Consider the following 25,875-nt stretch of genomic DNA (forward strand, 5'->3'; position numbering starts at 1 on the left):
CCTGGATATTAAAAGTATTGCATTTATTTTAACACAATTTAATGTATATCAATCACAACTACGCCCCTTAGTTAGTCGATTTTATCAGAATTTTCAATTATTGTAATAGTTAGGAGCATTTAATTTTATGTATTATTATACTATTATATTAATGATTTTTGCTCCTACTTCAATAATAAAAAAATCGAAAAAATCAAACAAAGGGACAGCTATTGTTAATATACAAAAACTTGTGTAAAAATATTATCCATAATGTCAATTTCCAGAAAGGAATCCCTTTCCTCTTAACGCAGCGTTACATGACTCGTAATGTGTTTCACGCATTACGAGTCACGTGACGCAAGCGATTTGACATCTGTCGTACAATTTCATACATCACAACCGACGTGAGCACTCGTACGAGCCGGGTTGCATACGCGTCTGGTGTGTATCGTAGTAAATAATAAAATCATTATTATAGATGGCGCCACTTAAAAGTATCGTGCCTGGAAATCAAACACAACGCCATCTACAATGATGACACACGACTTAGTAGGTATAGATTTTAACTATATATGTTCGGCGGCCGATCGTAAGATCAGGCAGATCGTGAAATTCCTAGGCATATCGTGAACCGTGAAAATCTTTGTCTCGTTCCCTGAGTCGGCGAAGCCCCGCTATGAGGGGCTCCTATTTCTAGGCAGATAGCCCTTCAGGTATCTGAAGCAATCTAACGAACCTATCTTACCTATCTATTGGTTATATGTGACTACCATCAAAACATTACGATCTGCCTGATGTTACGATCGGCCGTCGACTTATCATTTTTTAGTCCTTGAGTACGGAAGTCGTTCGCCGCAGTGGATTTCCAAAATTTGCTTTGAAGACCCAAATAAGACTGTTAAGAGGAAAGTGGACGACCACGCGAAACCGTGTTTCCATACAAACATAGTCCCAATTATCCTCTCAAGATGTTACTCCTACCATTATAGAAAATAATTTTACCCAATTTGATGTAAATTAATCACAGTAATGCGATCGAGTGATTTTTTCGATTTATTAACTATAAGAGTAAGAAGTTTTTACAAATTTTTACGGTACTGATTTCTCAATCCTAACTCTTATATAGCTATATCAAATTGTGTAAAAATATTTCGCATGTCAATATCCAGACGGGAAAATGGGAACTACGTTTCTATGGAGAAGCTGTCATGCACTACCCACGTAAGGCCGAAAAGACAATCAACTTTAGTGGGTAGCCAAATATTTAAAATCAAACATAAAATGGCCACGATTATAGTTCGTGTCATCCACGATGACGCGCAGATTTACCAAATATAACCTTTAATAACATGGCAATACGAGTTAAGGCACGCGTCTTCGTGAATGACACTATTAGAAACCCTTTACACAGCTTTAATTAGTTAATTATTTAGTCAAAATCTACTTATATATAAATAGGTATTTAAGTATACACTATAACGATATATTTAATACAAGAGTATAAAGAGGTCTTATTCAAAAATCTTAGAAATATATTCAAAATTTAATAAAGTTATGTTTAAACTTTTAACCCACACACGCACGTGTTGAAGTACATAAACTTATTAAAGTAAATATTTTTTTAGTTTTACCATATAGGAAAAAACGACGATCAAAAGGTAAGGTACAGTCGAAAAGTTCTAACAGTTAAACACTTTTAAAGTATAAAGTTTACTCACAACGAACCAGTTTGCGTTAGCACATTTCATGCAATTGCAGCAACAGCATGTCGTACGTACATATAACAACATACATATATACGAAAATATTACATTTATATTATACATACACTAGTTTTAAACAAGAAAATAAAATTAGACTTACATTTAAAAGTCAATTGTACCAGCTAACGTAAGGAAGCCACACAAAATTTGCATCTGATTACTTTGCCCCACATGTGAATAAAATGCAATTTTCTCATTAGTTTTTGATCAATCAAGAGGTCATCAACCAGGTGGTGTTGTGTAAATAAAGATAGCTAATTGACTAATAACTGCAAATATACTAACTAAATTATGTTTGAAATAATTTATTTTATCTATGAAAAGTAAGATATAGTAGTATGTAAAGCCATTTCCGTCAGTAGAAAAAGCGGCGAATTTAAAAAATATAGGAGCGAAGGATTATCATTCCATAGAGAATTTGAATTTCACGCCTTTTTCTATTGACAAAGTTGTTTGAGTTTGACAGACTATAGTTTATTTTCTGTGTCGATCCGTTTAACTAACTTAAACTTAATATTAAAAGAGTAAAAAAGTAAACATTTAACTTATAAATTATTAGACTTCTGAATAAGACCATGGATATTATTTTAGCATAAACTCCTAACTTACAAGTACAATTCATTGTGTCCGGTGTGAAGGTACAAAACATGCATCCATCTATGTTTTAATGTAACATTTATTATATACGTATTACAACTATTTACATTTACAATCTGACCGAGAATAGCACGTTTTATTTGAACGTATACCATTCAAGAAAAAAACAGACAAGTGCTTGTCGTACTCGCCCACCGAGGTAACGTACAAAGGACAAATCCTTTATGACTTATTTTTTATTATTTACAAAATATTAATAGTTTTTCTCTATACTTGCCATATTTCATAGTTCTATGTCAACGGGACCACCTACTTAGAATGGAAGAGGATCGGGCTGCCAAGAGGGCGTACTTGGGAAGACCGACTGGTGGCCGCGCGGTGGGTCGACCCAGAGACCGCTGGGGAGACAGCGTGGAAGCGGACCTGCGGCAGCTCCAAGCTGATAATTGGCAGAAAGCGGCGCAGGATCGGGAAGTGGCGTGCTCTGGTTTCGGAGGCCAAGACCTTCTTTGGGTCTCTGAGCCACATTAGTTAACTTAGTATTTTGATTTTTTTTACAGTTAAAAGGGGCTGGAGACCTTGAGTATACGGTCTTAGCGTCAACTCGATACCTCCACGCCTTCGCGTGATAAAGGGTCTTGACAGACAGACGGGCGGACGGACGGACAACTAAGTGATCCAGTAAGGATTCAATTTTTTCCTTTTGAGGTACGGAACCCTTAAAATTACAACTTTGAATCAATGGCATTATAGAAAATAGAATTGAATTGGTTTCGTTTTGAAATCAAACGAAATAACAATAAAGCAATTCTGTTCCGTTTAATAATGATTTAAATTTAATTGTAGGTAAGGTATTTAAATCGCGCAGTTTCTGGCCAGACCGTATTATTCACACAAAATTGCATTAAATGTGACATTATCTATGAAAAGGGACCTTATTGTCGGTGGCGCTTACACCATTATCAACGATGCTCCCATATTATAAACAACGTGCCCTCCCTTATTGTGCCTATACTATCAGGATTGGCGGAATCCAGTCTGTCGGATCATCAACATGGGTTCAGACCTGGTCGATCAGTGGCGACTAATCTCGTGCCTTTTGTTACTGATCTATGCCAGCAGCTTGATAGAGGTTCCCAAGTAGACACTATATACACTGATTTCAGTAGCGCGTTTGATAAAGTTGATCACGCAATCCTACTGAAAAAGCTGAATCTTTTCGGTGTAGGATATAATTGGTTGAGATGGTTCGAGTCGTATCTCACTAACAGGCCGCAGTGTGTTGTTGTTCACGGCTACCAATCATTGACTTATTATGCCGAATCGGGAGTTCCGCAAGGGTCGCATTTGGGACCGGTGCTTTTCTTAATATTCATTAACGATATCACAGGCCACATAAAATACTCCAACTATTCACTTTACGCAGATGACCTAAAAATCTATAAATCTGTGTCCTGCGAGTCGGATGCCAAAATGCTTCAAAACGACCTAAGTAACGTAATGTCCTGGTGCAATAAGAATAGAATGACTCTAAACGTGAAGAAGTGCTTTTTTATAAAGTATTGCAGAAAGAAAAAACCGCTTGTGACTAAGTACGAGATAGGCGGCGTCGAGTTAAGGGAAGTTGCTGAAATGAGAGACCTCGGTGTTATACTCGACAGTGAATTGAAATTCCATGCACACATTGATGCAGTAGTTAAAAAGGCTGCACAAATGCTTGGCTTTATAAGGAGAAACTCTAATGGTTTTAGACATCACCAAACTAAAATTATTCTATATAACACCCTTGTACGCAGCCATCTAGAATCCGCCTCAATTGTCTGGAGTCCATACTATCATGTTCACTCACAGCGTATTGAAAGTATACAGAGAGCATTTACAAGACATCTTGCGTTTCATACCCCTGGATTTTCACATAGAAATACCTATGACTGCCGGCTTGCTAGATACAAAATGCACAGCTTACGCGATCGGCGCCGAATGCTAGACTTGTGCTTCCTACACAAGGTAGTGAACGGACAGGTAAACAGCAGCAAACTACTTGAGAAAATCTCGTTAACTACACCCTACAACTACCCACGGCGGCCTATAGCTAAACCCTTTTCTATACCGATTACCAGGACAAACATTGGTCTGCAAGCCCCCATGGTACGAATATGCTCGAGTTACAACAGCCTTACAACCCACAAAAATTTCGTTGACATCTTTCATGACCGTCTAGCCACATTTAAATCTAAGATATTGCCGAAACAAAAATAATAATTAGTGTCAAATTTCAAATTTAAATTAAATTAAATTATTCTGTGTTAAATTATATATTAGAATTAGTATTTATTTGTAAAATTGTAAATAATGTACATATAGTAGTTAATTGTTTTATAAGTCTTACAAATTTAATGTTATAAAATGTAATGTCCCATAGTTCTTATGTCGTTCCCAATATCATGCTTGGACAACGCTATGTACTCCATAATTGTCGTATTATATCAGGTGAAGTACTTTAAGATTATTGTGATGTAACATATGTAATATATACGATGTGGTTGTACTTAATAAATAAAATAAAATAAAAAATAAAACAACGCCGCGCTACGCAGTGCGGCGTAAGCGCCATCGACAATAAGGTCCCTTTTCATAGATAATGTCACAAATGATTCATCCATGACTTCATAAAGTTGTGATCTGTGAAAGGTTCCAATATCGCTAAAAATATAGCTTACCGTTTTGTAAGCGATGAATCTTATATGTAATGAGTTGAGCGGTTATTATATTAAAATATGGGTATTTTCATTTGAATTGTACCACCAAATAGTTACTAGCAAAAATCTAACACAGAACACCAAATTAATGTTTCGCCAGAATTAGACGTGTTAAAAAAAAGGTTTGACTTAAAATTATAAATGAAAATGCCCATAAATATTTCCAAGTATTTTTATTTAATCTAAAATCATGTATGTATTTAGAGTACAACTGAAACAGTATAAATTTGCTAGTTATTCTATTTAACACATTTAATATGATACATTTATATCGAAATTTAGAATATATACCTTACTTTCTTAATTAAGATCTATTTCATATAAAATATAAGCTAAAGGCATTATCAAATCAAACTATTTTTATATGAAATAGGTCTGAACATATTTTACAGATATTGAGGGAATACATTTAACTGAGAAAAAGGGTCAATCACACCTCGGACTTTTGATTGTCATCGTGTTATTTTTATGCCTAATCCCAGATATTTACTCCGTGATTCCGCATTTATGAAATGACGCAGCCATAAAACACGATAACAAACCACGATGTAAATTACTGTCATTAAAAAATTAGTAACGAAACAAATTCTGTCAAAATTTTATTTCATAAAAACATGGCTTTATTTCAATCATCTACTCCTCTTAGTTACATTTCTGACGAGCTCAATCTCAATGCTATTATGTTCGTCATCATAAGAACAGCTATGTGCAATTCATTTTCACCGACGTTACAAAGGTATGTACAGTTTCAGGTCACTGTCATTGCGAAATGAATATAAGCAAAAACATTGTTAGTTAAAAAAAGTTGTTTCAATTATTTTAGGGATTCGCTGACACAAAAAATCACACTTTTCGGCCGCCATATTAAGGATAGATAAAAAAAAATTGCTGTCAAACTACACAGATTTATGGGGTTATTACATCAATGTTTCCGTCGAACACTTTTAAATATAGGAGTCACACTTAATGTTTCACAGAATGTTAGAACACTGACATATTTTAACCTCGTGAGGTGTTGTATAATTTTATTTAAGCTTTTATTGAATAAAAGAAGGTTCCAAATCATAAATAAAACAATTGCTTTTGTAACTCGGGGTGCTTAAAAAAATACAAAAAAAAAAAACAAAATCGAATTTTTGTTTAGTTAATTTTTTTGTATATTTTTGATATAATTAGTGTATTGAATTTTAATTTAGGGTGAACATTTATTGTGTTATATTTCGTAAAACAGAAACCTGACTTGTAAAGAGTCCAGCGAAAACGAAGATGTAATAACCCTTTTAAGGCTAAATCCACATCAGAATCATAAGCTCCTTACTGACACATCATAACTTACTATAGTTATTTAGTATGGGCAAAGAGAATTTGAAAGAGAGGTGGATTGTCAAAGTACACTTTGTAGCCACAGTAAATTTACTGCCATCTTTCGACACATTATTAAAACTTTTAGAACGCCATTTGACTTTGATCCTTATCCTTTCACTGATGTGTTAAATAGAGTATAGGCCAAAGGTTATGGTGTCATCGCTCGAAACGATGCCGCCATAGCCATACCTTTTAGCCTATGATCTAGTACAGAGGTCTCCAAACTTTTTTACCTGAGGGCCATGTTGCACCTCAGAAGCTTTCGCGCGGGCCACTAACGGTTTTTGGGTGGAGGGGGGGGGGGGGGTTATTTGTTGTTAGATACAGTTCCACTCCCAATGACCCTGAACCCCTGGAGCCAGGGATCTGTTTGGCAACGTCCAGCGTGCCGGACCGTAGGCTTTCGCGTTGGGTTATCGCCACTTTTTGATATCAGTGAAATAATAAGGATTTAAAGTCAAATGGCGTTCTAAAAGTTTTAATCAAAGTCGAGAGATGGCAGTAAATTTACTGTTGCTACAAAATTTACTTTCACAATCCACCTCTATTTCAAATTTTCTTTGGTCAATCACCATGCCTCGACCATATCACAATCCTATTGGGCAAAGTAATTTGACGCGTAGTTCAAAATATTGTAGCTCTGACAGCTGAAGTGGATAGCACCACATACGATATAGTATATGTATCCGTCATGTCGCAACCTCAATTCTGTGGCCCTAGTGAAAAAGGGTACAAGTCTCTGGCAGTTTAGGTGTGTAAGGGCATAAGTGTTACGTGGAACTTACACCCCTTTACACCTGCGCTGCCAGAGACTTGTACCCTTTTTCACTAGGGCCACAGAATTTTTTTTAATGTATATTTTTTTCTTTCAATCCGAAAATAATAATCCAGTTAGTACCTTATCTGTTTCATCTGTCATATTTTTGGCTACAATATTATGTACTTTACGCTGCTTAAGAGTCCCCGGCAAGTTAAACCGAAAAACCTTCCCATACAAACAGAGTTTCGTTCTCATTTTAAAACTACATGTCGTATCGTAATGAAACTTTGCACTGACTTATTTAGTCCTGTAATTAGTTTATATAGCTCAAGTTTATAGTTAAAGTGGGACTGGGCTGGGCATGTCTGCCGCATGCCGAATGACTTGTGGGCCAAGATAACCACGGATTGGGTGCCCCACGAGTCAAACCGGGGATCTGGCAGACCTCGTCGGCGATGGCGGGATAACTTAAGACTCCTTTTTGAGGGACTGGTCGGTCGTAGCTCAAAACCGAGAAGAGGGGGGAGGCCTTTGCCCAGCAGTGGGACACAATGGGCTCGTTATAATAAAAAAATATAAAAGTTTATAAAACGAAATAGAGCAAAAACAAGTTTTGTACGAAAAACTTAACTTAATGTAGGCTTCATAACGGTTTAGCAACACCTACTTTATCGATTAACTTCTCTATTTCCGCTACCCAAAGGTTGTCTGGAAGAGATCGCTTCTTAGCGATAAGACCGCCTGTTGTCTGCCTCTAAATTTAATCAAGTGTTTATTTTTCTCGTATATTTTTACTGAGGTGTGCCAATAAAGAGTATTCTATCTATCTATCTATCTTAAATTTGCTGTATGTTTTAACTATGGTATCTAAAGTACTATACCTAACTACAGGACTAGATACTTGGTACTTACAAAGTTTCCGAGCAATCTAGCTAGTCGTTTAAAAATGAGAACGTAGCTACGTTTTTATGGAGAACCGAGCTTGCTGGGGACCCTTAATATGTTTTGTATATGTACAAAAAGGAATATCATTATAACTTTGTTTTCTATAGTCTGTATCTTTAGGTATTTAAAAAAAGGTAAACAAAATCTACCCTCAAATGGCTCCTTAAGGCAGTTGAGGGTAGATGAAAACATTACATGATCAAATAATGTAGGTTTAAAGTCAGGTCGTTCACTGACAGATCCAGGTGGTTTTGTATTTGGTTGGTTAACCAATAAATATTAAAACTACCCGAAAATGTACAAATTGTTTGTTTACCTTTTTTTAAATAGCTAAAGATACAGACTATAAGTCAGACCAACTGTCTGATCTTGAGATCTAACAGTCAAATACTACCACAAGTTCAGAGTCATAGTGGACCGTATTAGTAACAAAACAAGGTTGGTTTTTGGTTATTTTTATGTAATTAGTGAGTTTTAGTTGTCGCCTGGCATTATACTCATAAGTATTCAGCCAGTAGCATTTTAGTACAATCAGCAAGGATTATATTCTTGACAATAAATCCACAGTAATATTACTAGATTGTTTACAGGTTTTATAGATTGGACTATTTTGGCAAAATTGTTACCGCCCAATTTAGCAACGATATTATAAATTAGTTCTAACAAATATACATACGTGTCATCGCTATGCTATGATATCATTTATAAATTATAATATAATACAGCAAATGACAATTCAGTTCCATTTTCAAACCTTAGCACCAACCCTGACACGAAAACGAACATATAGTTTTTGCTATAATAGTCGACCAACTTAGTTTTTATATACCAGATACTGCAAAAGGTAGCAATCGGCGGTCTTATCGTTGTAAGCGATGTCTTCCAGGTAACATTGGACCTACGCTACTGACATATCTTCTCAATATATGCAATAACAAACCATGAAGTGAATGCCAAAATTAACAGTCCTTAAATATGTTATACATATACATAAAAACTAAAAACAAAAACACCATAACATTCGGGCTAGCTTCAATTTTTATGTATGTATTTATTTCTACTATATTATGAATTCTGGTTATGATTGAACTATAATCATTTGGGGGGAATGCTAGGGTCGGCAACGCGCATGTGACTCCTCTGGAGTTGCAGGCGTACATAGGCTACGGAGACTGCTTACCATCAGGCGGGCCGTATGCTTGTTTGCCACCGACGTAGTATAAAAAAAAAGTTGGTCGAGTATTATAAGGGAAATGAAAGCGAGGGCGCGTATCATTTAATGAATAATTTATTTACATTTCCAGCTGGCTAGGCGAAGTTAGGGAATCCGAGCGATTCTTGTTGCTACCGCCGGCTATCACATGTTGCACCTGCAAATGAGAACAATTAATACTTATGTCTATTGCTACTACTATTCTACTAGTCTACTATTGTCTTATGTTTATGTCAAGCCGATGGTCCCGGGTTCAAATCCTGGTAAGGACATTTATTCGTGTGATGAGCATGGATATTTGTTCCTGAGTCATGGGTGTTTTCTATGTATTTAAGTATTAATAAATATTTATATATTATATATATCGTTGTCTAAGTACCCTCAACACAAGCCTTATTGAGCTTACTGTGGGACTTAGTCAATTTGTGTAATAATGTCCTATAATATTTATTTATTATTATTTTATTATTTTAAACGTATAACTTTACGGTTAAAAACATGGCCTCGAAGAGGTCTTAAGAGGCCGTTATCGATATTAGTCGGAAAAATGTCAAATTGATACTTACATAGATTTAGTCGATGAAATTATACACCTTTTGCTAACTATTAGAAATAACAAGTACTGGTTTCTATTAGCACGTCTCGGTATCTTTCATTTTAATTAAAAAATTTTTTTAAAACGGAGTCACTTAATTAGTAGTGATATTTTTTCTGATGGACGTTTAGGTAAACGCGCGTAAAGCACTGATTTTGTCGATTTTATTTGTAAATTTCGTCAAGTTTGGACCGCTAAAAATGGTAAATTTGTATTACACATATCCTGTACTTCAACTTTATTAAACTACATTTTTGTCATTATAAATTTGAAGTAGTGTAAATGAAAGTTAGACGAAATCAATTTTCTCCAGAAATTACTTCAAAACAATTCACAATTTATCTGAAAATCGACTTAATTTCAACGTAGTTTTGATACTTAAACAATCTACAACATTTGCTGAAACTGTTCTTATATATCATTTTGTATAATTTTCCACCATAATTTTATTTGATGTTTTTTTAAACTGTCCCTTCTCGTCACCTATTACCGGGGACCCACTCTTGCGACCTCATTATTAAAAGGCAAGATGAGAAGACGTGCTAATAGAAACCAATACTTGTTATTTAGATATTACGTAACAAAAGGTGTACAATATCAACGACTAACCCCCTTATTCATAAACGTGTACTAAAGTTACGATGACGCTAATAATCGTTTGTCCCTTTCCATCATACCAATATTTCGGAAAGGGACAAACGATTATTAGCGGTATCGTAACTTTAGTACAAGTTTATGAATAAGGGGTTTAATATATAAATTTCACAGTACATATGGTGCCACTTTACCGCACTAGTGCGCAAATTAGCATATTACGTTACTGTGTCAAACATTTAAAGGGCCATATGTACTGTAAAACGTTGTACGATACATGTGCGAATAGATAATTCGCAACTCGTGTCGATTTAAAACACTCCCTTCGGTCGCGTTTTAATTTATCGCCACTCGTTTCGAATTTCCTATTTTTCGCACTTATATCGTAATGTGCTATTACAGCAGTGTCGTCACATCTACCAAATTTTCGGTAGATCTACCTATTTTGCCTGCGTTCTACCTATCTACCTCCCTCAGCTTGAAATTTACCTATTTTTCAAAATGGTACAATTGTAACTATTGTAAGCAATTCTCAATACATGTGACGGAACATTACTTAATTTCTACCGAATTTCGATTCGATTTAATGAAAGCTTGCCAAAGAAACAGATTATACTAGCAGGTTTATTACCTACAAACAATGGAAATCCTAACTTTTGTTTCAATTTCTTTAATAAACACGTGTACTAACGTCACAATATTAAAAACTTGTAAATAATTCAAAACATTTTATACACATTTTTAATCATAAAAATGTACTTCTATTGAGTGGCAGATCTACCTATTTTTCATTTTAAACTCCACCCATTTCTACCTATTTTTGCACCCTGTTCTACCATTTCGCTAAAATTGTATGTGACAACACTGTATTACAGTTTTGCTCTAAAACCGTTACCGGGCTCTTAAAACACCGAACCTGACCACTACTACGGGTTGTAACATCCCGAGAAATATCATGAGAGAGTATTCCAACTACTTATGGAATCTACATCGCCACATCGTTAGCGCGATGTAGCATTCTTGTCGTCGGGTACAGCGCCATCTAGCAGACAGTTGCGCACCTAGCTGGCGCGGCAGGCGGGCGAGTGCAGGTCGCGGTCGGCGCCGGCGAAGCTGATGTTGAGCAGCATGGCCTCGAAGGGGTCGCTGCGCATGCGCCGCTGGTTCTCGTGCGCCGCCGAGCCCAGGTCCAGCACCACGCGGGGCTCTTCTACGCCGTCCTTTAGACAAATATTACATACTAAAATAAAAATGACGTATTAGATATATTACTTAACAAAAAAAGATGAATATAATAATTATTTTGGGTTTTAATAGGTTCTAAATCTAAAGATTAACCAAATACTGTTGTAAATGTTAATCCTATATTATACTGTAGGAGTACTCATCATTGGCGTCTTGGCATAATACAAATTTTGGTATCTTATGCAAGGGATGGTCCCATGTAGTAAGTAAAACAGTTACTTTACAGGAGCGCTAAATAGTGATCTTTGGGTAAAAGCGTGATCACTTAAATTATTTACAAGAGCAATATAAATAAATTAAATCAACTATTAACGTTAATGCACACCTATCAACTTTATGCAAGCATGTGTACCTACCTCTAACTTCAATTTTCATGTTGATTATCACCTACTGTTACTGTTACTGTGCGTGGGCTTGCACAGTTTCACTTTGATGATTACTTTGTTTAACTAATTATATTTGTATATTATTTTGCACCCAACGGATAACTGTTATTGGCCTAATACTATGTAAAAATACCTATGTAAATTGTATATCTACGGCTGTTGTTGTCCTGAATACCAATAAAATAAAAAAAAATAAAAAAAATACTCATCAACTACATCATCATCATCATCATGTTTCTCATTCATTCACCGTTACTTCTGTTTTACTCATTTCCTCAAAGGTTAACTGGAAGAGATCCCATACAGGGATAAGTTCGCCTTTGTTGTATTTAATTTACTCTGTAACTGTGTTTTTCGTGTTTTTATATCTATGTACAATAAAGTATATACATACATACATACTATGGTATATATAGAATCCTAAAATACATTGTACCACTCAAAGTCAAATATAAATATAATTACTGTAAATTATTCCAACATGCAGAATAATGGATGTATATGATAAAATAAAACTAGCCATAATATTAGAATATAGACATAATTTGGGAAGTCTGAATAGATATGACAGGCCAACTAACCTTAGAGTTCTGATAAATATTGAAAAACTGGTTACTTAATCATTTTATAGTTTAAAAGAATATTTTGAACATTAATTGGTATGTAATTAATTATCTTTGCATGCTATTTAAGTTTAGTTCATAAGTTATTTAATTATTGCATACCCGAAATGGGTAACTGTTGGAACTAATAAATTGTATCAGGATTACCATCTACGAATGTACACAGTACTGTAATAAATCATTCTTATTCTTAATAATAAACATTTCAATATACCTCGTAGCTACAACTATTATGGGCAAAGATTCCTAAATATTCTTCCCATACATATAATAGATAACCTAGACGAGGGTAAACCTCATAAGCTTAAACTAATATTTAAAAAAACACTGCTTAAATAAATAAGTTTAAGTTTAAAAGCAATTAAATACACATTACATATACCATATTAATCAAGTAATAATAATGTACTTAGAAATAAAGCTTCATACTCCTTAGCTTACAATCTATAATAAATAGATTATGCTAAGTAAAAATTGTAATTTTATAATTTTATTATAATAAACAGTTAATTTTTTTTAGGTTCAATTATACGTATCGCTAAAAGAAGACTACACGCCTCTAAAACAAACAGAAACACATCATTTTTTTACAGTACGTCGGTGGCAAATAAGCTTACGGCCCGCCTGATGGTAAGCAGTAGAGGTCCGCACCACTCAAAATTTTAAACTAAATTAAAGTTATGCATCTAACATTTTGCTTAATGAGAGAGTGAGACGCAATGGAAATTGGACTGGTAGAATATCATCCTAATGTATGGAGCGGCGCGTGACGCGTGTTCAAGGTCTAGCTGTGTGCGTATAAAAAAAATGCGTGTGTGTGTGTGTATCCCATACAAAGTGAGACTTAACGCAAAACGCGTACGTCACGTCACGCCATCGAATCGAATAAATTTACACTATAGGTACAGACCAGTCGTAAATAGTGGTGGTCGTTGATTCAACGAACTAGTTGATAAAACGTTCTTAGTTCGTCAACGAACGACACGTTTTGTGGAACAGACTCAACTAGTTGACGACTTTAACGTACAGACGTAATCGAAATGGAACGCTAAGCTAATGGCATGGCAGTATAGTTGAGATCAACATTCCTTTCATTCATTGATTCAACTCAACCCGATTGCTTTGACGCCAGTGCGAGCGAGAAGCAAAGACGCAACAGCAAGGGCTCGAAAACGAGATGCAATTAGTCGACGTTGATTGAAAGATACTTCGTTGATCGACAATTCAACTGACTAGATTCCGTTGACGCGAATGCCTTTTTCTCTTCAGTTAAAGCAAAAACCTAGTTGGGGAAATCAACTAGTTGACGTTTTCTAAGTTAACGTTTCGTTTCGTTGAAGCGAAAACCGTCAACAACCCACCACTAGTCGTAAATTATTTTAAACTTTTAATTTTATTTATTTATTTCGAATTAGACTCATTATACCTAACCAATCGGGTACTTGCTGCAGCAGGTATCGGATTGGTTTGGCATGATGATTCTAAAGTAAAATCAAACTAATGAATGGCATTAGATAAACTACTTATGGATTCTACGCCGACTCATCGTTACCGCGATGTAGGAATCACATCGGTCGGTACAGCGCCATCTAGCGGGAGATCTGGTGAAGTAGAGTGTGTACCTCGGGCCTCGGGCTCCACAGCCGCACGCAGGGCTCGATGCCGCTGGTGGCCAGCAGGCAGGCGGCGGGGTGCAGCTGCACGCAGTTCACGATGGACTCGTCGCCGCGCAGGCAGCGCACTATGTTGCCGGTGCGGCGGCACCAGATGAACATGCTGCCGTCGTCGGACCTGTTCCAACAGAAACGCAGTTAAGGTTCAAAAAGCGGATTTTTTGAAAAATCGTACCACTTTAAAAAAAACATACCACTTTTTTAGAAAATCGTACCGCTTTTTAAAAAAAATCGTACCGCTTTTTTAGAAAATGTACCGCATTTTTGGATCACTATACTGTTGCCAAAAATTTAATTAGTAATCTTGAGGATCGTCTCTAGCGGCTTCATCAATTTGAATCCCGATTTGAGTTTCGTTCGATAGAAAAAAAATCACGCTCATAGCTCATCCAAAACGCACTTTAAAAATTTGTAACAATTCATGTAGACAAGCAAATAATATGAAGATTGATTCTAAAAATGCGCAATTTTATTTTTGTAGGAACTCATCGATTACTTTTTTTATTGTTAAAACTTACAACAAGTTCACATTCCAATACATATAATATATGATATCCGCGGTCCCGAACACGCACATCCATCTCGCTCACGCTTACTCAGTGAGAGTGAAAGAAAAACACGACCATAGTTTCGGCCTTGAAAAAATGCTTGACCTTAAAATATGGCAACATATTTTCGTCATGGTAAAAATACAAAGAGAATTGTTTCCTAATAACCTAAATAGTCGTAGTCGCCGACTGACTTTTTTTTAGTAAAACTATTAAACATTATCCCCCTTATTCATAAACGTGTACTAAAGTTATGATACCGCTGATCATCGTTTGTCCCTTTCCGACGTATTGGTATAATGGAAAGGGACAAACGATGATCAGCGGCATCGTAACTGTGGTACACTTTTATGAATAAGGGGGTATATGCATATATGTGATATACATTATGTATCTACGAGTTAAAGGGCGTTTTTTTGGTGGCAAGTTCTAATACTCAAAGATTCAAAGAATTTATTTGCATAGAACACAGTTATGAGAAGGTGTAGCATAATTAAAAAAATCCGTGCATACAGTCTGCATGCAGGCGTGCAAATATTGTAAAAAAACCGGCGAAGAGCATGTCGGGCCATGCTCAAAGTAGTGTTCCGTAGTTATTCTTCCGTCACAATAAGCTAAACTGGAGCTTAAAGTATAGTAGATCGTTAACCAAGGGATGAACTGTGGATGTACGTCTTTTTACTATAAAGGGGAAAGTTTTTGCGATAACTCAAAAACAGCTAAACTGATCATGTCCGCTATAGTTTTCATTTAATATATTTCTTAAGCTCTGCTTCCGCGATTTTTTTCATATTTTTTTGACCTCTGGTTCAAAAGTTAGAGGGGGGGGGGACACATTTTTTTTCTTTCGGAGCGATTATCTCCGAATATATTCACTTTATCAAAAAATGTTTGTTGAAGACCCCTATTAGTTTTGAAAGACCTTTCCAACGATATCCCACACTGTAGGGTTGAAGTAAAAAAAAAAATTACCCCCACTTTACGTGTAGGGGAGATACTCTAAAAAAATATTATATTTTATGGAACGACTTTTTCGGCTGTATTGATTTATATATCCATGCCAAATTTCAGCTTTCTAGCACTAGCGACCACGGAGCAAAGCCTCGGACTGACAGACAGATAGCGGACATGGCGAAACTATAAGGGTTCCTAGTTGACTACGGAACCCTAAAAACAACCGGTCAAGTGCGAGTTCGTTTAACTCGCGCATCGAGGGTTCGCGTTGGAGGGTCTGCCATCTTGTGGCCTGAATCGGAACCATAAACATGCACATGTACACGTCACGTGTTTTCTTGTGCATAGTAGGTTCTGCCATCTTGTGGGCTACATCGGAACAAAAAACATCACATTTACGCCTCGGGCCAAAAATCTGACGGCTCCTGTGCTGCCTCCTACAGTTCATGCACGCTCCCTATAGCTTAAGTGGTTCTCAAGATATTTAGCGTTGTGACAGACGGACGGACGGACGGACGGACAGAGTCGCACCATAAGGGTTCCTTTTGTACCTTTTTGGTACAGAACCCTAAAAACAGGCAATATTGAAATAAAATAATATAAATAGGTGATACAACATATGCAAAGTCTTGTCAAAGTATAAAAATCGAGGATCGAGGAACTAATAATGTTAGGGGCTATGGAATTGAAACAATTTTTATTTAAAAAGGTTGCCATAGTATTTAATACAATCGTGATATAATAGAAAGCTTATCAGTCGAGTACCGAGTTTTGGCAACGAAGCTTGCTGAGATGCCTAAGTAAGGTACGAGATTGAAAAGCTTGATTATATCACTATTGTATACGTTTTCATTTAAGAATAAGAATAGAATAAGAATAATATATTTATTTCAAGAATTTGGCATTACAAAAGCAGCAGTCCATTAATTCCCACACTAGGCTCAGCCTGTCACGTGGGAATCTCAGAGAAGTATCGAAATGGTGCGGTTCTCATTTTAACAGAATACATTATTGTTAAAGCTAAATTAAATAAGATAAAGGTCTCAGTAAGTTGTATGTAAGTGAAAGTGTTTATGTGAGGGTATGTGTGTATGTATGTGAGTATGTATGTATGAATATGTGCGTGTGTAATATGTGTATTTGACATTAAACATAGGAAAACTCAGGCTTACCTTAAGTTGTGAGGAATTTAATTACTACGAGCGTAGCGAGGGGTTCAATGGTTGGTTTTAGTTGGTGTGCAACTCACCCGGCAGCTATATAATTAGCATCGGGCCCCAGAAAGCTAGCTTCCTTGATGTCAGTGGTGGTGTTGCAGTGTCCCAGGAACCGCTGCGAGTAGTCGAGGGCCGCGGCCCGCAGTTGGCGCTCCAGCACGCTGGTGGGCTGGTTCTCTTCGGCCTCGCCCGGCGCTGCGGAAGGGGCTACAACATTAAATTATCTCTCATTTTCAGTTCCTTAACATTTAATATTGAAACGTAACAAATACTTTAGGATATCCATATTATACATATTTTCGAACCCACATATATTTAAACAAATATTAATCACACAAAATTATCACTAAAAAAGTCCATCCTTCCAGCCAATATCAATAAACAAATTTTCAGATTCGAAATTTCATCAAAATACTTTGCTCTGTAAAGAAAAAAATGCGACAACACCCTTGTTAAAACAAAAAGCAATACGAATGAATGTGGTAATTTTTTTTAACAATATTGTACCAAGTGTATTGTTTTGTAGTAGTAAAATGGACTATTAAATGTATAGATTGCGGTATACCTTCGTCGGCTTGGGTTTCGACGGTGTCCAGAGCAACATTAATGTCCTTCTGCAGCAGAAACACTGCGTGACTCGACGCATGCCGCGGGAACTTGTCCTGCACATAGCCACATTACTATTAACCTCCCATTCTTTCAGAATTCCAAACATTATCAATCGCAAAAATGGTCGCCGTTTTGATCTTTTACATTTTTGTGCAGATTGCTTTCAAAAGCAGCATTAAAAGTATGGCCTTTAAAAGTTATATGTCCAAATGTCACTAATACACCAATGTTATGGTTTTCTATCTCTGTATCTTTAGGTATTAAAAAAAAGGTAAACAAAGTCAGGTCGTTCAGTGACAGATCCAGGCGGTTTTGTATTTGGTTGGTTAACCAATATTTTTTTTTCTTTCTTTTTAAATAGCCTATTTTCTGTCCCACTGCTGGGCAAAGGCCTCCCCTTTTTTCCGCCACTCATCACGGTTTGAAGTATGTTCCCGCCAGTCTCTGCAAAAAGCGTCGAGGTCATCCCGCCATCTCTTTTTTGGTCTAAATATTATAACTACCCGAAAATTTACAAATTGTTTGTTTACTTTTATTTAAATACGTACCTAAATATACAGAGTTATAGGGGTTTTACCTTGAAGTAAAGTAAGCATTCGTGTGCTTCGCGCGCCCTCTTAAGGTCCATCAGACCCTTCGCGAGCCTGAAGTGGGACTTCACGTGCCCAGAGTCCAATTTGATGGCTCGATAGCAATCCTTTATGGCTGCATACGTGTCACCGGACCTGAGTATATTATAACAACAAGTTAAAATTCTGAGAGCATTTACTATTCAGTAAAATAAAACATACAACAAATTAGTTAACGTATGGTTAAGAAATTATATTTAACAAAAGAAAATAAAATGACATTTGGTATTTGTTTTAACGTTACTTAATTTAAAGTGAATTAAAAATGTTTGACTTAACCCTTTTCCAGGCATAGTACGATTTATCGACCACATGCGCGCCATTACAATTTCAACTTTAGTATTCAGATTGAAGGTTCAAATTAGATTGCACTTTCAGGAAATGTTACTTGTCTTCAAATGAATCATCAAAGCCGGATTAATTGGAATATATTTGGCTTTTTTGGGAAAACCTTGTTGATTGGTGCGGCCTGGAAAAGGGTTAAGTATATATTGCATACTTACCATTGAAAAAATCAAACTAGCATTCGTTTTATTGAATAAATATTAACTTATCTTAACTTTTAGACCCGGGTACGTCCTTAAACTACGTCCAAAAGAGGGGTATGGGCATTGTGAATTTCGTCTCGCTTTGTGTGGTAGGGCACAGCCAGTGGATGTCATTCCAGATCTAGAGCAGAGCCCAACTGGGGAAGTACCTCCACCTTACAGAAAACAGCAGCCAAATAACACTACACCCTACTCATAGTGTTGTGTTCCTGCCGGTGAGTAATGTTGCCAGAGCTCAACGAGGGGTATAGGATCGGCAACGCGCATGTAACTCCTCTGGAGTTGCAGGCGTACATAGGCTGTGGAGACTGCTTACCATCAGGCGGGCCGTATGCTTGTTTGCCACCGACGTAGTATAAAAAAAAAAACTATGCCAAAATATTATCAACAATATTGACATCCAGAGAGGAAAATGTCCTCCACTATGACTTCAGTATACCCTCCGATCCTCCCGCGGACGCTCCAGTTGCGGAATGAGCTCCCGAGGTTTTCCCGAGGGGCTACAGTATGGGGTTCTTCAAAAACGGAGTGTACAGGTTTTTAAAGGGTCGGCAACGCGCGTGTAATATCTCTGGTGTTGCAGCCGTCCATAGGCTACAGTGACAGCTTACCATACGTGGCATATAAAGAGTACCTACCAGCCCCGCCGCATGAGCGCGGCGGCGCGGTTGGAGTGCAGGATGGCGTGGTCGGGGCACGCGCCCAGCGCCGCGTTGTACAGCTCCACGGCGGCAGCGTAGTTGCCCGAGTTCACTAATTCGTTTGCCTGTAAACAATACTTTATGTGACTGCTACATAATGAAAGGCATTAAAACATGAGTGTGGGTTTAAGATACGAACGAGGTGAGTTTCTTAAAAGGCCACACGTGTTTTAATGCCTTATTATTTGACGACCGGTTTGGCCTAGTGGGTAGTGACCCTGCCTACGAAGCTGATGGTCCCGAGTTCAAATCCTGGTAAGGGCATTTATTCGTGTGATGAGCATGGATATTTGTTCCTCAGTCATGGGTGTTTTATATGTATTTAAGTATTTATACATATTTATATATTATATATATCGTTGTCTAAGTACCCTCAATGCAAGCCTTATTGAGCTTACTGTGGGACTTAGTCAATTTGTGTAATAATGTCCTATAATCTTTATTTATTGTATACAGTTACATACACTATTTTATCTACACACATATTATAAACTTTCTATGATATAATCACTAATCCAAATTACATTCAACATTGGGGCATGCATCGTTGCTCTTTTGGCGGAACTCGCGGATATGTGGCGGCGTCGCCGAAATATTTATCCCTCATATTAAACGAAACTTTTGCTATAATTACGTTAAAAACAACAAAACAAACTCGTTTTATACTTATAACTTATTAAAAGATAAACTGTATGTCAAATGGCGGTAAATGAAAACCTTTTTTCACGCATGTCACGCATTCGTAGTTTTTTTTTTAATTCAAAAACAAACTGGAATCGAAGGCCTATTTCCGTATCATTCGATACAAACTAACATGCGAGATTTGTCAAAATTGTATGCAATTTACATTTCATGTCGAACAAAAAGGCATCTCGACTGATATTAGAATAGAGGTCGAATCGAATTGCTTTTTTTTCAAAGATGTTCGATATTTGAATGTCAGTCATTACGAAACCGATGTTGATGTAGCAATGAAGCAATTACAACGTTTTCACAGATGAGAAATTTGCTGTATCAAGATAGTATCGTAATGTTGGCCATTATATACGGGTTTTAAGGCATTATAGAAGGTTTATGTTATGTGTGTATATAAAGTAATCATTCAGTCACATATGCCTTGTAATAATAATACGTAATGCAATTATGCATAAGTAAAATAATACAATGAATTAAGATTTTACATATTATTTATTTGTAAATTTTTAGTGTATTATTTGTAAATAGTTACCATTAGTAATATATGTATTAAGATAATTGCAATGCCCTAACAGGATATTGTGTATCTACTGAATATTTTTTTATGCCATTTTCTGTAATGAACATAATTGCACCAAAATATGAATATGTATGTATGTATGTATGTATATACTTTATTGTACATAGAAATAAAAACACGAAAAACACAGTTACAGAGTAAATTAAATACAACAAAGGCGAACTTATCCCTGTATGGGATCTCTTCCAGTTAACCTTTGAGGAAATGAGTAAAACAGAAGTAACGGTGAATGAATGACAAACACAAACAAAAGTGTACAATCACTGAAATTAATGAAATGCACGTTTTGAATACACATTGATACAAATATACATAGATAGAAAAATAACCATAAAATAATGCATACATATATATATAAATAAAAATAAATAAATATTCAATATATAATATAAATAAATATGAATTCGAACCAGAAAAGTAAAGGAAATTAAAAAAGTAGAAGTACTCCAAAGAACTAGGAAGTCGTAACCAAAGTATCGGAAAGCCACAATTTTTTAAGCTTCTCCTTGAGTGATGCTACAGATTGGGATTGCCTCACGGACACCGGAATCTCGTTCCATAACTTGACGGCATGGACAGTAAAGGATTTCTTGTATGTGCGCGTCGTATTGGAAGGAATCGTGAGTAAAAGATTGGTGCTTGATCGAAGGCGATGACCACTACCAGCAGCTAAATAACTAAACCTTTCGGAAAGGTAAGGTGGCGAAGCAGGATTAAATAGAACATTGAAAAGCAATGATAGGACATGCACATCTCGTCGACGACGAATCGGAAGCCAGCCAAGCTGAGATCGAAACTGGGATACATGATCAAACTTACGTAGACCGAAAATGTATCGAATACAAATATTTTGCAATCGCTCGAGTTTGTCCAGTAACTCCTCACTAAGGTCCAAGAAAGCAGTATCAGCGTAATCTAACAACGGGAGTAAAAGTGAACATGCGAGAGTTATTTTGGTTTGAAGAGGAAGGAAATTTTGAAGACGCCTTAGTGAGTGGAGAGACGCAAAAAGTTTATTGCTAATGTCAGAAACATGAGCTGACCAGGACAAGGTTTGATCAATGATGATACCCAAGTTCTTAACTGTAGAAGAAAAAGGGATAATTGTTCCATCAAAACGCACTTTGGGTACCACCATCTCTGACAATTTGGACACAAAATAAGGACCACCAATGACAATTGCCTGCGATTTTTTTGTATTAACTTTCAAACCAAACTTATTCGCCCAGCAACGAATTGACTCAAGGTCGCCATTTATTCTATCAACTAAAGATGAAAAATCATCAATGCTAGCCGCTGCGTAAATCTGTAAATCATCCGCGTAAAGGTGGAAGTTACAATTTAAGGACTCAGTAATGCCATTAATGAAGATCGAGAAAAGGAGAGGAGAGAGTATCCCTCCTTGGGGGACACCAGCAGAAAGGTCACACCACTCCGAGACCTTGTCGTCAACCTTGACACGCTGGCGCCTCCCAAAGAGATAGTTACGGAACCAAGACAAAGCTGCAGGAGAAACATTTAACGTACGAAGGATATGAAGGAGAATATCAAAATCCACCGCATTAAAGGCACTACTGAAGTCTAAAAGTACCAGGACCGTGAGCTTTTTATTCTCAATATTAAAACGAATGTCATCAGTGACCTTCACCAAAGCCGTGACAGTGCTATGCCCGGGGCGGAAACCTGACTGAAACCGATTCAACAAATTATGCTTGTGGAGATGTGAAAGGAGGCGACGATTAACAAAATGTTCGATGATTTTAGACAAAACTGGGAGAATGGAGATGGGTCGATATTGAGAAAAGGATGTGGGATTAGATGTTTTAGGAAGAGGGATAACATGAGCAAGTTTCCACATAGCAGGGAATGTACCAGAGGAAAAGGAGAAATTTATAATTTCGGATAAGATAGGGGCAATTATATCCGCCACGAGCATAAGCATATCCAGGCTAAGGTGATCCTCACCGACAGCCTTCGTTTTAATATTTTTTAAGATTGTAACAACCTCTTGAGGAGAAATATTGTCAAGAGTAAAAGTAGAGTCACAGTCAGAGCGAAGGTTATTGGCAAGAGAAGATAATGTTGCATGCTTGACGGAAGGATCTAATGTCACCGGGGATGTGCTAAAATGCCGATTGATTGAGTCCAGGTTAAGAGTGCCTGAGGAACACTGAGGAACTTTGCCCACTCCAAGTGATCTCAAGAACTTCCATAATTTGAAAGGGGGGCATTCATCAATGGATTTATGAATATAACGGCGCCTAGCGTCCCTGCAAGATTTGTTGCAGCGGTTTCGCAACCTGATGTAGCTGAGATGGTTTTCCTCTGAAGGAGCTGCCCTATACTTGAGCCGGGCACTGTTCCTCCTGGCCATGAGTGACTTGATATCTGGTGTAAGCCATGGTGCTGGGAAATGCCTCACCCGCATCGGCTTCAGCGGAGCGTGTTTATCAAAAATTGCAAGCAATGTGTCACTAAAGGCCCCCAACTTTAAGTCGATGTCCGCCAGACAATTGATTCTAGACCAATCGGCATTGCCTATGTCATCATGGAGCGCCTGCAAACCAATATTACGAAGGTCCCGACGCATTACGATCTTATGCCTTTGTTTGGGAGGACGAATTTTAAAGGACGCGTATATTAAATCGTGACACGAGAAACCAGCAGCATTAAACTGTCCATAAGAATCGACTAAATCAGCAGAAGACGTCAAAATAAGATCTAAGAGGGAAGGAGGGCCGTTATGAGGAAAATGGGTAGGGGCGAGGGGCAAGATGTTAAGGTTTAGGGAAGTAGCTATTGATTGCAGTTTAAGGGCACGGGAATCGTTTTTCCTGAGACAGGTGTTAAAGTCACCCATTATTATACGATGATCGAACTGCGGGCTGAGGTCTTCTAGAGTTTTCTCTAGGGTACCAAAATAATTAATTTGAGATGAGGGGCTATAAAAGACGCCAAGGAGAACTTTGGAATGATGTAAAGCAACCTCTAGGAAAAGGTACTCAGCCGAGTTCGAGTAGGCCGTAGGGGACTGCGCAACCACTTGACAACTCAAGTCACTTTTTAAGTATACAGCTACACCACCACCACGAACTGTCCCAGCCTCACCATCCCTAGTGCCCGTCCTGTCATTCCGTATCAAACGATATCCGGTCAATGGGTATAGGACAGAAGGTAAAGATGGTTTGAGCCAGCTTTCCGATATAAGTATAGCGTCAACATTGCAGGAAGAGAAGGAGGCAAGAAGTTCCGGGTAATGAGCAGGTATACTTTGTGCATTGATATGTACAACATTAAAACATTTTTTGGAGGTGGAAAATGTAAATTGCAATGTAATGAATAGTAGTACATTACGATACAAGTGCGAATTACCTATTCGCACATGTATCGTACAACGTTTTACAGTACAATATGGCCCTTTAAAATTTCGACATAGTTACGTAATGAGCTAATTATCACACTAGTGCGGTAAAGTAGCACCATATGTACTGTAAAATGTATTTTTCAACACACTTGCTCACGTTTTTATTCCACCGATTTTTGGCTCATAATCCTAGATATTAAACACGCGTGCTTTTTCAGTATATTGTAAATACTCGTGCTTTTTCATTATATTATCCGACTGAGTTAAGAAGGCATTTGATTGCTAATAATATGCATAGAAACGGAGCCTTCTTAATTTGGTCGAGTAATAAAAATTTTTTAACCAACTATTAGGTTTCAAATGTTAGTTCAAAGCGGTTTCATCACACCAAACAATTTATAGATTAAATTATCTCGTAAATTACATTAATGAATAAACATAACATTTTATCGATTTGACCTCCATCCGTCGAATAGAAATACGAAATTATTACCTTTTTTTACATTTTTTCAATTGGCTGTTTGTCGATTTCGTTCGCGCCTTTGCCTTGCGCGCGCATTGGAATCGTTCGTAAAAAAAAAATAAGGCGCTAGCCATTTTCCGTATTTGTCAGTAGTATTAGTATTTCAGTTATGCATGTTTTTAGTTCATATATTGACGAAAATGTCATTTTCAAGCATTGAAAATGTAGAACACATAAAATTGACGCTGCCAGTAATACTATAAGAGGCAAGAGTCGAGAACGATAGCCGTTTACCACCAAAATCGGGTGAAAAATAATTGGTGGCATATGAAACTTTTATTCAATGGAAAATCAGCAAAAACCCCCAGTCTTTCTTGGAAATCGTGTTAGTAGCTTACTTCAATGAACTGGCGAATAATTGCCTACAAGCCCAGCACGGCATTATTCGATGTTAAAGTCACCATTTTGAAAAACTTTTACTGTTTTGACAAAAAAAAAATCTAATTTATAAGTTTTGTTTTTTTCTCGCAAGTGTGTTGAAAAACGTCGTATGAAACGCGTATGCATTGGTCATTACAGCGAGGCAATATTGTGCGCGCTCGCTTACAGCTCGCGCGCACTCTATCGCTTCGTGTGTAATGACCAACTTGTATCATAATGTACTATTATCATTATCCCCATGAAAGTTAATGCCACAGGATCTATCTTCAGATCCGTGCGCGGATGTTGTGAGTTTTAAGGGTCAGGCTATTGACAATAAGTAATATACGTGTGGTGTGGGCTTGGAATTTGTTGTCTCCCAAATTTTTCATAGACTTTTGATCGGGGTATTTACACAAATCGCAATTAGCTGGGACCACAGCTATACCCGAACACGAGCAGGCTAGCTTGCGTCGAAACGTAGAGAATAAAAAATAAATTTAAATCAGAAAGAAATAGTTTTCTACAACCATTTCTGAGAGAATTCTGAGAGCGCGCAGCGGTTAGCCATACATACTATAATTAAAGATAATTTGAAATAGAGGTATATTGTCAAAGAAAATTTTGTAGCCACGTAAATTTACTG

General features: G+C 37.0%; 1 protein-coding gene across 1 annotated transcript in view; it reads right to left on the reverse strand.

The window, feature by feature from the left end:
• Window positions 1-8,125: 8,125 nt before the first annotated feature.
• The window catches only part of LOC133522586 (WD and tetratricopeptide repeats protein 1), a 32,435-nt gene continuing 14,685 nt past the window's right edge, over window positions 8,126-25,875 (reverse strand). The window contains exons 9-15 of the mRNA XM_061857934.1: window positions 19,644-19,783; window positions 18,406-18,553; window positions 17,785-17,881; window positions 17,252-17,426; window positions 14,450-14,618; window positions 11,635-11,793; window positions 8,126-9,541 (exon numbers count right to left, since the gene is read on the reverse strand). Coding sequence (XP_061713918.1) covers window positions 11,635-11,793; window positions 14,450-14,618; window positions 17,252-17,426; window positions 17,785-17,881; window positions 18,406-18,553; window positions 19,644-19,783 — 888 coding nt within the window. The 3' untranslated portion in view covers window positions 8,126-9,541. The remainder of the gene's footprint in view (window positions 9,542-11,634; window positions 11,794-14,449; window positions 14,619-17,251; window positions 17,427-17,784; window positions 17,882-18,405; window positions 18,554-19,643; window positions 19,784-25,875) is intronic.

Source organism: Cydia pomonella, chromosome 11 (genome assembly GCF_033807575.1).
Source record: "Cydia pomonella isolate Wapato2018A chromosome 11, ilCydPomo1, whole genome shotgun sequence".
NCBI lineage: Eukaryota > Metazoa > Arthropoda > Insecta > Lepidoptera > Tortricidae > Cydia > Cydia pomonella.